This window comes from Zingiber officinale, chromosome 9B (genome assembly GCF_018446385.1).
Source record: "Zingiber officinale cultivar Zhangliang chromosome 9B, Zo_v1.1, whole genome shotgun sequence".
In the NCBI taxonomy this organism is placed as follows: domain Eukaryota; kingdom Viridiplantae; phylum Streptophyta; class Magnoliopsida; order Zingiberales; family Zingiberaceae; genus Zingiber; species Zingiber officinale.
In genome coordinates this window covers 94,382,068-94,394,360 of record NC_056003.1, presented here as the reverse complement: position 1 = coordinate 94,394,360, position 12,293 = coordinate 94,382,068, and the positions used below count along the sequence as shown (strand labels likewise).

The following is a 12,293-nucleotide window of genomic DNA, read 5'->3' as shown; positions in this document are numbered from 1 at the left end:
AATTCAAAACATTTCATGAGAATTTATTTTAGCTTTGAAATTGATTTATTTTTTAAAAAATATTTGCTGGAATTTTGAAAGCATCAAAGTACCTCTCATTTTTTTTTAAAAAAAATTTATTACCAAATTTACATTTTAATTTTTAAAGTTTGATTTTTTTAATTAAAAGATCGAAATGGAAAATTTATCAATTTTCTAATATGACCGGATTATTTTATTAGGATCAAATCATTTTTTTTTTTAATTAAAAGAACGGTTGATTGCATAAGAGCAACGCAGTCTCCCACAAGTCAAATCCTGTGCACGCCTCGCCGCGTAGGAAGTCTTTCGAGTACCTTACAGAACCGTTCATCAGGTTCTCTATTTTGATCTCAACCGTTCAAACCGACAGAAGGAACTTTCCCATGTATATCTTTAGTGTAAAAATTCTCTCACCCATTTCCGTCGCCCGTCTTGACAGTGACTGGAATATAGAGGGACCCAACTTGTCAGTCCCTATTAAACCAACGAAAAATCGGGTACGGTAATAGGGGAAGAAAAAATGTATCTCTTGTGACGAAGGACAATTCGGAAATAATGGAAAGCGGAGGGGCCGATGACTATGGACGCTTTTAGTTGCAGAAGCGAGAGGAAATAGGGAGATCCCGACACGCTTTTCTCTCCGCCGCAGTCGCGCCGTGAATCTTCGTTCCGCCTTCTTCGCCGATTTCTTCCGCCTCCGTAGTGAGAAGCGAGTGAGACATCTTTTCCCATGGCCGCGATCGGGCGTGGGATTTTGAGGAGGGGGATCGTCGGCTTGCCGGCGGTTGGATCGGGGTCGGCCGCTCGATCCATGGCTTCCTGGTTTGGCCACGTCGAACCTGCGGCCAAGGACCCGATCCTTGGTGTCACCGAGGCCTTCCTCGCCGATCCTAGTCCCGAAAAAGTCAATGTTGGAGTGGTATGTTCCTTCTCCTTGCTTGCGCAACTTTGATCCTTTTTATGCAAGTCGAGGATTTCCGGTCTGATGGATTAAGAAGTTGGATGCTTTTGTTTTTTGGTTATTAGGGAGCTTATCGTGACGACAACGGGAAGCCGGTGGTTCTTGAATGCGTCAGAGAAGCAGAACGTAGGATCGCAGGACGCCTTAACATGTAGTGTTCTTTTCCTTCTCGTGCTTTGCTTTCTCTTACCTTGTGTTATCTCTAATAACCATATTCTAACCTTTCGCATTTCTCAACTTTGATCGTCGTGCATACTTTACCGTTTCTCAAAGTTTACCCTTTTTTTTCTTCTTCCTTTTTTTGGCTTCGTTTTCCATCTACTCTTCTTTTATAGCGATATATTTAATTTCAGCCTCAAATTTATCAAAATGTTTCTCTCAGCAACTTGATGCGGTCCAGGGGAATCCGCTCCATACTTTTCTTTTTCTGTTCTCCTAACTTTAGTTGGTTTAGTTGCATGCCACTATCTCATGGAAATTGAGCTGGTGGAGGCTCTGGTATTTTCTTTTTCACGCCCGTATCCACTTAACCACTGTATAAAATTGCATTTTCCTTGGCTACAAGTCTGTAGTAATCACAACTTTGTTCAATGATCATTGTTTGTCTAACTAAATGGCTGTTTCATGCAAATCTTTTGTGTGAAACAAAGCTCTACCTGACTTTTGAAATGCAAATCATCTAATTGGATTAGTTGGATATCTTTCCTATAGCATGAAACTGCACACATATTCATCCATTCTGATACTCTAAAAGATGGTATGGTAGGGTTGATGAAACATTTAAAGTTGCTTCCTCAAGAAATCATCATGGCCCAAGGTCATTCTTTTATTTTATAATCTAGGAGGTAATGATGTTTAGTTAATTACAGGGAGTATCTTCCCATGGGAGGAAGCATTAAGATGATTGAGGAATCACTGAAACTTGCTTATGGGGATGATTCTGAGTTCATAAAAGACAAAAGAATTGCGGCTGTTCAGGCTCTTTCTGGAACAGGTGCATGCAGGCTTTTTGCTGACTTCCAAAAGCGTTTCCTACCTGACTCACAGATTTATATACCGATACCAACTTGGTCTAAGTGAGTTTTCCCTTTATTTCAATTTTTCGATGTTTTGTATTTTTTTCATTTGGTTTTTAATGTGTTTGCAAAGATGTGTCATTTATTTGCGCTATCTTCTCAAATCATGTTCACTATTTTGCAGCCACCATAACATATGGAGAGATGCTAATGTTCCACAAAGGACTTTCCGTTATTACCACCCTGATACAAAAGGACTTGACTTTGCATCTATGATGGATGATATCAAGGTGGCTAGTTAATTTTGAATGGCTCAGAAAATGACATAAATCTCGCTTCTAATACTGCAAGAGATTACACTTTTATATATTTAGGTTTGGAAAAAAATTGGTGACGTTCCCATACTAAGAGTTCTACAAGAAGTTGATCGCTGAAGATGTAATTGAATTTACAATCAATTCTTTAAACCCCATCTCATGTGCTTCTCTTTATTATTTTTTGTTCCGTATTCGTTAAAAGTACTTTTCTTGTGCTTCATGAACCTTTTATAGCAATCTGTATCAAGATACTATGTATCTTTTGCCATCGTTAGATAATGCTAAATGATCTGCCAATATGTCTGAACCCCATTATGTGGGTAACTTGATGGATGCAAATACATTTAATATTAGGTTATATTCTGACATTTTATTGGTTAATTGCGTCAGAATGCTCCAAATGGTTCATTCTTCTTGCTTCATGCATGCGCTCATAATCCAACAGGAGTTGACCCTTCTGAGGAACAGTGGAGAGAGATATCTTATCAGTTCAAGGTATTTGCTACTGTTTTTCCTTGGTGGTTGGTAACAACATTATACAATTTGTCTAATGTCTTGATTAAACTTTTATCTATATTTTTATAGGTTAAGAAGCACTTCCCATTTTTCGACATGGCATATCAAGGTTTTGCTAGTGGTGATCCAGAGAAAGATGCCAAAGCAATTCGAATTTTCCTTGAAGATGGACACCAGATTGGTTGTGCCCAATCATATGCAAAAAATATGGGACTGTATGGACAAAGGGCTGGATGCCTTAGGTACTGAGTTTTTTTTTTTAAAATCTTAGATAAACACGTTATCATGAAAATAGGAGCAGAAAGTTCCTTCTAGCCCGTGCAAATCCAAGACAATTCTGTGCCAGTTATTTTTGTACAGTAGAGGAGAATATATTATTTTGAATATCAATAGGTTATAATCAGCTTACTTCATACTAATACTGTTCAAAATGAAATTTTCCTCTGTAACTTGAACATGAAACATACAGTATAAATGAGCATGCAATGTACCACTCTTTTTGGAAAATAGTTGGTTGTTTGATCATATGGACTGGATTTTGCACTTTACATGATCTTCTAGCTCTATATGCTACGTGGATAAGTTGTTCTTCTGATAATGGATAAATCCCACCTGTCCATCAAGTGGGAAAAGAAAAATCTAATGAACAATAACTATTTCTTTTACAAATGTGGATTCATTTTTCATTGTGTTGTTTACCTGAGTTAGAGATGTACTCAGTGCTTCTTCCTTTATGGTCCTGTGCTATAGATTTATGTCTCTCCAATAGTTTGTGTGTGTGTGTGCACGCAAAATCTTCATCAGAGAGAAGGAAACCTATTCAAAATTGGATCAAAATTCACTATTATTTCCCCTCGATCATTTTTGGTTTAATTTATTAAGTTGCTTTCATGTTTTCAATAGTATCCTTTGTGAAGATGAGTTGCAAGCAGTAGCTGTGAAGAGCCAGTTGCAACAGATAGCTAGGCCCATGTATAGCAACCCTCCAGTTCATGGTGCGCTAGTTGTTTCAACAATACTAGGTGATCCGGAGCTAAAATCTCTGTGGCTGAAGGAGGTTAAGGTGATTGGACAACCAACCTTAGCTTCTTCATTTTGCAATTCGTTGATATTAATATTCTGATTATTGCAGAGTATGGCTGACCGCATCATTGGAATGCGAAATGCACTTCGTGAAAATCTTGAGAAGTTGGGTTCACCTTTGTCTTGGGAGCACATAACAAATCAGGTAAATCTGTAACTACCTAGTCCTAATTCAGTTTAATTTTTTTTAGTATGAATCACAATTTTCATTGGTTTGCACCAAGCCTACTCTGATAGTAATGCATTTTCAAGGCTATGCTGTTGGATTAGGCTGGGAGCCAGGAGAGGAAGAAAACCCTACAGTTTGCCATTGTTAGGTCAAAAATTTCTTGTATAAAGGTATCTTACAATCCATAGGACGAGAATAAAAGGGAAAATGACCAACAAAAGACCCATGTGATTGAAAACACCCATTCTAGAAGTTTCCTATGAATTCTAAAAGGGAAATCCAAAATTTTTCTTTAAACTTTTAGAATAAACCAAGATTCTTGTTCTGAGTCGTGGTTTTGGTCCTATCTAGAATGAGATATGTCATTGGTACAGATGACATCCTGAGGTTGCTCTGATTAGCACTGATACTACAATATAGGAAGAGGAGGAAGAAATTGCTATCCCGGTGAAGTGATTTTGAATCTTGGATGACTGTTTTCTTCTTAACACCATGTGCTAGGGTTCCATTAATTTCTCCTTTCTCATTAAACTGGTTAAAGCTATATCTTTATGATTTATTTGTTGCTCAATTGATCACACTTTAACATAAGGTACATTAGTTTGGGGAAAATAGGCAATGAAGATCTTGCTTCAGCTAACCAAAACATATAAACTCATCATAAAATGTTTGGATGCGACGCACATATTGTATCTGCTGATTCTTTCCTTTTCTGGTGACATGCTAATTCCTTCTTTGAAAACTCCACCAGTTGTCCAGTTCCTAATTAATTTTATTCTGTTCTTGTTTTTCTGGAATTAGATTGGGATGTTCTGCTACAGTGGTATGACACCTGAACAAGTGGATCGCTTGACCAATGAATTCCACATATATATGACACGCAATGGTCGAATCAGGTATAACTTGCTTTTTATATGATCTCCCTTGAGGAAATGTTTTCATTCATATAGCATTTTAAATGTTTTCTGGTACGATTTGTTGATCGTGCTGGAATCTACAGTATGGCTGGTGTCACGACGGGCAACGTTGGCTACTTGGCAAATGCCATCCATGAGGTCACAAAATCCTCGTAAACTCAATTTTGCCGCATCTGATACCAAAGCTTCACCAAAGTAGTGAATAAAGAGGTTTCAGAAAGAAACTCGCTTTTTTGACATTCCAGTTTGTTGGATATTTAACTGGAAAGTAACTTGATTTCTCCTGTTTTTCAAACATGTACCAGTTCAACATGTACCAGTTCATGCCTTTTTGATTTCAGATGAATCTCAAATTGACTGACTGTGGAACTAAAGTTTCACCTCACAATCATTGTCAAACACATGACTTTCATTTATTGTGGTAAAGGTTTAGCCCCTTCGCTGGAGTAGGATTGTGGAAACTTATTTGAGAATTGATTGGAGCGTATTTTTCTTGAATGACTTATTTTTATATCAATTGCACCATAAATATTTGTTGGGGCTGAGTGTTTTTGTATGAGTTTTTTTGTTTATTTGTTTGGTCCTTCTAAAATTTTAATTTCATTTCCTTTTTCCTCAAAGTAATTTTAGGAGCATTGGCTGATTGGCTCTTGACGTGGCGTTCCAATTTTGTCTCTTACCACCACACTAAACTTGGGGTAGGCAAATTGATGTTTTTGCTTTTTCTATCGGTTGTTTTATTACAATGTTTTTTTGTGTATTTTTTTATAGTACTGGATTCGTTTAAAATATAACTTTCATTTTGGAGTTAAGTTTTATGCATCTGGTATGAATTTTTTGTTTCCATCTTAAAATGCAATTAGGTATCAGATTAAATTATTTTTGAATTATTACATTTATTTTACAATTAACTCATAATTTTGTTATTTCTTAGTTGAATAAATCCTCATTATTAAAATACTTCTTAATTAAAAATATATTTTTAGGTTTAGAATTGTGAATTAATTATAAAATATTTTATTTTTAAAATAAAATTATTTCATTTGATATATATTGACAGATTTTTCAAAAGACACCTATTTTTGTTTTATAAAGGTGCACCCTTCCCCTTTTCTTTCCAATTTCATTTTCTCATTTCATATATTCAAAATAGGTAGCCCAATGAGTTGGGACATTTAGTATAGGGTGTTTGTTTCAATTAATATGTTTTGGGATCAGGTAAAAAAAGGACTATTGACTATTGTGTTAGGATAAAATGTTTTTTAGGATTTATTTCTCTATTTTTCTAAGAATTAACAATACTGAGATATCATCATTTTACTCTAATATATCAAAATATTCCAAAATTCTAGAACTAAATTCGAATTATTTTAACAATTAACTTTTATTTTTGCTAAAATATTAGAAAGGAGTGTAAAATGGTGAGAGAAATTGTTGGAAGATGCTTAACAAATTAAATGAGCTACGCCGTACGTTATGGCAAATTTAAGCTGAATTGAACGAGACGGTTGCATGAGAAGATTACATTACACTATTTGATTTGTTTAAATAAAGAGAAAAAATTAAGAAAAACAAAAAGAGAGAAAATTCTGCACGTTATTGTGTGTGCGAGTGGGCACCATGTGCAATGTTGGACCTTCAGTGACGAGCTTCTCACTAACGTATTTAAAACTCCTTGTGTCTCTCTTTTTTTGATGGAACGTTTGGAGTGGACGGAAACAAATTAAAGTAAGTGGGCGGACTCTCAATTCCTATTCACCTCCTTACTCTTTGTTTGGGAGGAGATGAGTAAAAGGGAGGGAAAGGGAAACATGGGTAAAACACTTGTTTGGGAGAAAGTGAGTCATGAAGGGGAAGGGGAGAGAAGGATAAAACTTCCCCTTGCATACTCGGGAATCAGTGAAATTCTTTACACCCCAAATTGGGGTGTAAGGAAGGATAAGGAAAAATTATCCCAATTTTATCCTTATTTATATTTTCACATGCAGATTTATTAAAAAAATAAGAGGATATTTTTGTAAATTTGTATATTTAACCTTCATTTCCATCCCTTTGAACTTTCCCTCCCTTCCAAACAAGGGCAAGATAAATATATTACTTTCCCTCCCTTCTCCTCCCTTCCCATTCCATTCCCTTCCATTAATGAACCTTACCTCACCCCATTCAAACATAGGGTTAGTCTCTTAAAAGAGGAGAAAAGTAAACAGAAATAAAATTAATTTGAAAAAAAATAGACAATTTATAATTTCACAAATATTCTTTCTTGAACTAAAATTTTATTTTATATGCAACAAGAGCCGAAGTTATGAAATTAGCAAGCCTGGCTAAAGAGCTATTGGAACTCTTCTCCGATAGAAGAGAGGAAATGGACAGTGATGAAGAGGGCCGTAGTCAAGATTTTCAACCAGAACGAATTTAATAAATAAAAAAATAATATAATATAAAATGAAATTATCCAACTCTAAAATATTTAAACATTAAAATTTTTAAATATTCTAAATATTGGGTGCTTGGTAGGATGGAATGGGAGTGGAAAATAGGAAAGAGATTGAAAATTGATGTTTGATTTGGGAGATTGGTGGCAGGTTATATAGATTCAATTCCCCAAACATGGGAATAGGTTATATTGAGCAAAATGGGAGAATAAAAAAATACTGTTCAAATTGAAGCCCTCATTTCCCTTCTTCACTTCTATCAATCGCATTCTCATTCTCTTCCAAAAATCTAAATTTTGAATTTAAAGGGTTGAAAATAAATTTAAATTAAAAATTTTGACCTTTGCTCTTGTATCCAATTGAAACAACGATCCGTCGATCTCTATCTATAACTCAATCGAAGAATTATTTATGATCTCACTTTCTTATAATATTTAACATTCCTATATATAAAACCTTCATTTTGATCTAAGTAATCATCCTAACTAGTTCATATTTCATTAATTAAAGGAGAATAGTAAAGTATAAACTTGTTGTAGTGGTTGAACAACGGATAAAAGAGCTACTTGTAGTGATTGGACAAAAGGTAAAAGAGCTACTTGTAAAGGGCTGCTCAAGGAAGACCGTCGAGAAAAATAAATAATAGAATATAGAGAGGAAGAAGCAAAAGAAGAGTATTTTAATTACCTTCTTCGTTAACAATCTCGACTAGCTTCGATGAGCTCGGTAATGACACAAAGATACTTTATCACTCTCCTTTAATTAATGAAATATGAAAAAACAGAAAAGAATAATTCACTTCTCTTGTTGTTGTAGTGGTTGAACAAAGGGTAAAGAAGCTACTTGTAGTGGTTGAACAAAGGGTAAAAGAGTTACTTGTAAAGGGTTGTTCAGTGGAAAAAAATAAAAGAAAGACCGTTACTTTTGAGAAAAATAAAGAATAGAACATAGAGAGGAAAAAGCAAAAGAAGAGTATTTTAATTATCTTTTTCGTTAATAATCTCGACTAGCTTCAGTGAGCTTGGCAATGCCATAAAAGAGAGCAAAACAAGGTAAAATAGGATTATTTTTATAGTGCTAACAAAACCCTTGAAAACACGAGAATAAAAAGAAGACGTGAGGGCTAGTTTTGTTGTTGGAAGAGGACAGTAGTTGATGTTATGTTTTTTATGTTAGGATGTATACTAAAAGTCTAGCTTTTGGTATAAACTTTTATCTAGAAATAAGAATCACATTGGTCAAATGTCTACATTTACGATAAATGTAGTTGCTCAATTAATTTATATTGTAGATAACATGGTGTGTGGTGTCATACACAGAAGATCATGTTATCGGTTCTTTATAAATTATAAACAGTAGCTCACGACCAAGATGGAAAAGAACAAACCATTGGAAGGTCGTAGTGTAATTAGGTAGTAGTTTATCTTAACTATATAATTACACTAGTACACTTAGAGTGTATTGAGTAGGACCATTAGAGGTCGTTTCTTTTATACTGACTTTATAAAGGAATAAAGACCTCAGTTATTATGGAAGTGTGTGCTTTTAATCCTAATATAATAACAAACACATATATTTGATATTTATTTCTTTAATTTATCAATGGGTGAGATTTAGTTCGATAAATCAATAAGCCCGATAAGTTGGGAAATGATATCACTTATAGTGTGTGTTGTTGATTATAGAAGGAAACTGTGTCTTAGTAATCTAGGTTGAAAATGTCCCCAAGAGGAGCTCATAAGGGTTGTCATGTTAAACCCTGCAGGTGGACTTAGTTCGACATGACGATAAGGTTGAGTGGTACTACTCTTGGACTAAGATATTAATTAAATGAGTTGTCAGTAACTCACTTAATTAGTGGACATTCGACATCTTAAACACAGGGAGACTAACACACTCATAATAAGAAGGAGCCCAAAATGTAATTTGGGATTGGTGCGGTAGTTCAATAATAGTTCTCTAGTGGAATGAATTATTATTGATAAAATTAAGTTGTGTGTTCAGGGCGAACACGGGATGCTTAATTTTATCGGGAGACCAAAACCAATTCCTCCTCTCGGTCCCTATCATAGCCTCTTGTATAGAGAGATTTATACCCACCACATACCCACCTTCTTACCCATCCAATGGGGCCGGCCAAGCTAGCTTGGAACCCAAGCTAGGGCCGGCCAAGACCAAGTGGATGAGCCAAGTTGGTGGCCGGCCAAAGCTTGGGTCCCAAGCTTAGGTGGCCGGCCACTAGAATATTAAAAGGGATTTTTATTAAAATTATTTCTTATGTGGATATCATGATTTAAAAGAGAGTTTAAAAATTAAAAATTTCCTTTTATAGCTTTCTACAAAAGATTAAGAGAAGAGATTAATCTCTTTCCTTATTTGTAGATTAAAAGAATGGTTTTAATTTTTTAGTAAAAACTTTCCTTATTTGTAAATCATCTACATGTTTAAAAGAGAGTTTAAAAATTTGAAATCTTTCCTTATTTGTTGATTAAAAGGTGGATTTTAAATTTTAAGAAAACTTTCCTTTTTAAACATGTTCATGATTTAAAAGAGAGTTTAAAAATTAAATATTCTCTTTTATAAGTTTCTAAAAAGATTAAGAAAATATTTGATATCTTTCCTTATTTGTAGATTGAAAGAGATTTTTATTTTTAGAGATAACTTTCTTTTTATCCACATGTTTAAAAGAAATATTTTAATTTATAAAATTTCCTTTTTATTAACCAATCATGAAGGGAAAATTATTGGAGAAATTTTTTATAAATTTTCGGAAGCAAATAAGGAAGTTTTAATTTGTGTTTAAAATTTTATTTGCTTGGAGATTTTATTAGTTGCTGGCCATTGTAAATTGAATAGAGAAAATTATTTTAATTAAATAAATTTTCCTTTTCAATGGCAAAAGAATTAAGGAAGTTTTTATTAAATTTTCCTTATTTGCCAAAACCAAGGATTATAAAAGAGGGGTAGAGGAGGCTTCATGGTGAATATCTCTATTCTATTTTTCCTCTCTTTTCTCCTTGGGTGTGGCCGGCCCCTTCTTTCCTCTCCTCTCATTTGTGTGGCCGAAACCTTCTCATGGTGGAGATAGCTTTGGTGGCCGGATCTAAGAAGGAGAGAAAAGAAGCCTCTTTTCTAGTATCCCTTGGAGCATTGGTGGTGGTTGAATCTCTTCATCCTTGGAGTTGCTCTTGTTGTGGCCGAACCTTGCAAGGAGGAGAAGAAGGTGCTTTGGTGGTTTCTCATCTCGGAAGATCGTTGCCCACACAACGTCCGAGGTTAGAAGAGGAATACGGTAGAAGACCTAGAAGTTTTTGCTTGCAAAAGAAAAGGTATACTAGTATTTAATTTCCGCATCATACTAATTTTATTTCTTTGTAAAAAATACCAAATACAAGAGGCATGCGATTCTAGTATTTCGAATTTGTTTTCGATGTTGTGTTCTTTTATTTTTCTTTTCCTTGTAATTTAATTGTTCTTTTTGGTTGACCTAGAGTTATTTAAGGAAATTAAATATTAGCTTTCCTTAAAAGGCTTTGTCTAGTCGGTGGTGGTTGTTCCCATATCCAAGAAGGCCATGTGCCTCGCCACGTCAGTACTAGAAGCCAATTTTGGAAATAAATATTTAATTGTCTTCATAACCTAGGTGATTTGGATCAAACGTGTTAAGTTCCGCAGGAGATCCAAGTCTAAACCTAAAAGAACAAATAAGTTAAACTTAGGATCAAACGTGTAAAGTTCCGCAGGCGATCCAAGTTTAATTTAAAAGAACACATGGTAGCTAGGAAAAGGTTCAGACCTTTGTACAAAAATTTTGTACAGTGAAATTGTTAGACTTTCCGAGTAGCAATCAACATTTTACTTGTTGGAGAAGAGAAAATAGAAGGAAAGAGAACTCTTGCAGGTTTACAGCAATAGGAGAAAAAAAAGGAGAAGAAGGAAATGGGGAAGAAAAGGAAGCCAAAAAATAAAAGAGAGAAAAGAGCGAAAACATGGTGGTAATTTATGGCATGGGAGAAAACAAAGAAAGAAAATTTTTTTCTTAAAAATACCCTAATTAATTTTAAACTTGAGCAATTGCTTAAATCCTAAACGTAGTTCGACCATAACTTAGTTAAATCAATTTCAAATCAATCTCGATTTGAACTAACATAATCCTTATCTTCACGTTTACTCATTAAATTTAGTTCAAATTTGATTCAATTTTAATTTAGTATTTTTTTAAAAAAAATTTAGTATTTAATTCATTCGTTTATTGTTATATATTTTATTTTTAGAATTCAATATTTAACATTTATTTAACATTTTTTAATATTTCAAGTTGCTATATTTTTTCATAAAAATGATACCAATGATAATTTACTGGTAAGACTTTCTAAATAAGTGGTCGATCAATTTTAATTTTCCCTTGAGATAGTTTGATATTTATTAAAAGAAAAAAAAATCTGAGGAGAATGGTTGTATCCCTCGTCACCATGCGGCTACGCCACTGGTGATGAAGGAAGGAAGACAAATTCTCAAGGGCAGTCGAATGCTACACTTCAGGACGGTTCGACTCTGGCCTGCAGGTGTTACAATCGTTGTCAAAATTATGGAACCCCATCTCGGACAACATGCATGGTCAGTGGAGACTGTGCACTGTAAGCAAGCTGAGCAGTCACCCTCGAGCGTCAGACAAGCTCAACAGCGACAGCCTCAGCAAGTAACAAAGCTCTCAGAAGTTAAAACATAAAGCGCCGGCCATTCTGTAATTTTTAGTCTTGGCCATTTGATCAAATATATATAGTTTCATTGATTTCGTAACTCATATATCGTTCGGCGTGGAACACTACAAAATGTCCTTCTCTCCACCGACGACGAG

The 12,293-nt window shown here is 34.6% G+C and overlaps 1 protein-coding gene across 2 annotated transcripts; it reads left to right on the top strand.

The window, feature by feature from the left end:
- Positions 1-598: 598 nt before the first annotated feature.
- On the top strand, positions 599-5,449 carry LOC122024200 (aspartate aminotransferase, mitochondrial-like). Of its 2 annotated transcripts, XR_006123368.1 has the most exons (11): positions 599-940; positions 1,048-1,133; positions 1,852-2,058; positions 2,183-2,288; positions 2,706-2,810; positions 2,901-3,073; positions 3,735-3,894; positions 3,964-4,059; positions 4,885-4,979; positions 5,084-5,210; positions 5,306-5,449. XR_006123368.1 is itself a non-coding variant. In XM_042582762.1 (10 exons), exons 1-10 carry the CDS (start codon positions 752-754, stop codon positions 5,154-5,156), a joined length of 1,290 nt encoding a protein of 429 aa, XP_042438696.1. In that variant the 5' UTR covers positions 599-751; the 3' UTR covers positions 5,157-5,449. The 2 variants fall into 2 exon arrangements, 1 of the variants encoding a protein (XP_042438696.1); XM_042582762.1 differs by having other exon boundaries at positions 5,084-5,449.
- The last annotated feature ends 6,844 nt before the right edge of the window (positions 5,450-12,293 follow it).

Bases quoted from the DNA above. Each gene is read 5' to 3' on its own strand.
- LOC122024200 (XM_042582762.1), top strand. From the start codon at position 752: ATGGCCGCGATCGGGCGTGGGATTTTGAGGAGGGGGATCGTCGGCTTG. The intron at 2,059-2,182 runs GTGAGTTTTCCC...ACTATTTTGCAG, and splicing joins CCGATACCAACTTGGTCTAA to CCACCATAACATATGGAGAG. The intron at 2,811-2,900 runs GTATTTGCTACT...ATATTTTTATAG, and splicing joins AGATATCTTATCAGTTCAAG to GTTAAGAAGCACTTCCCATT.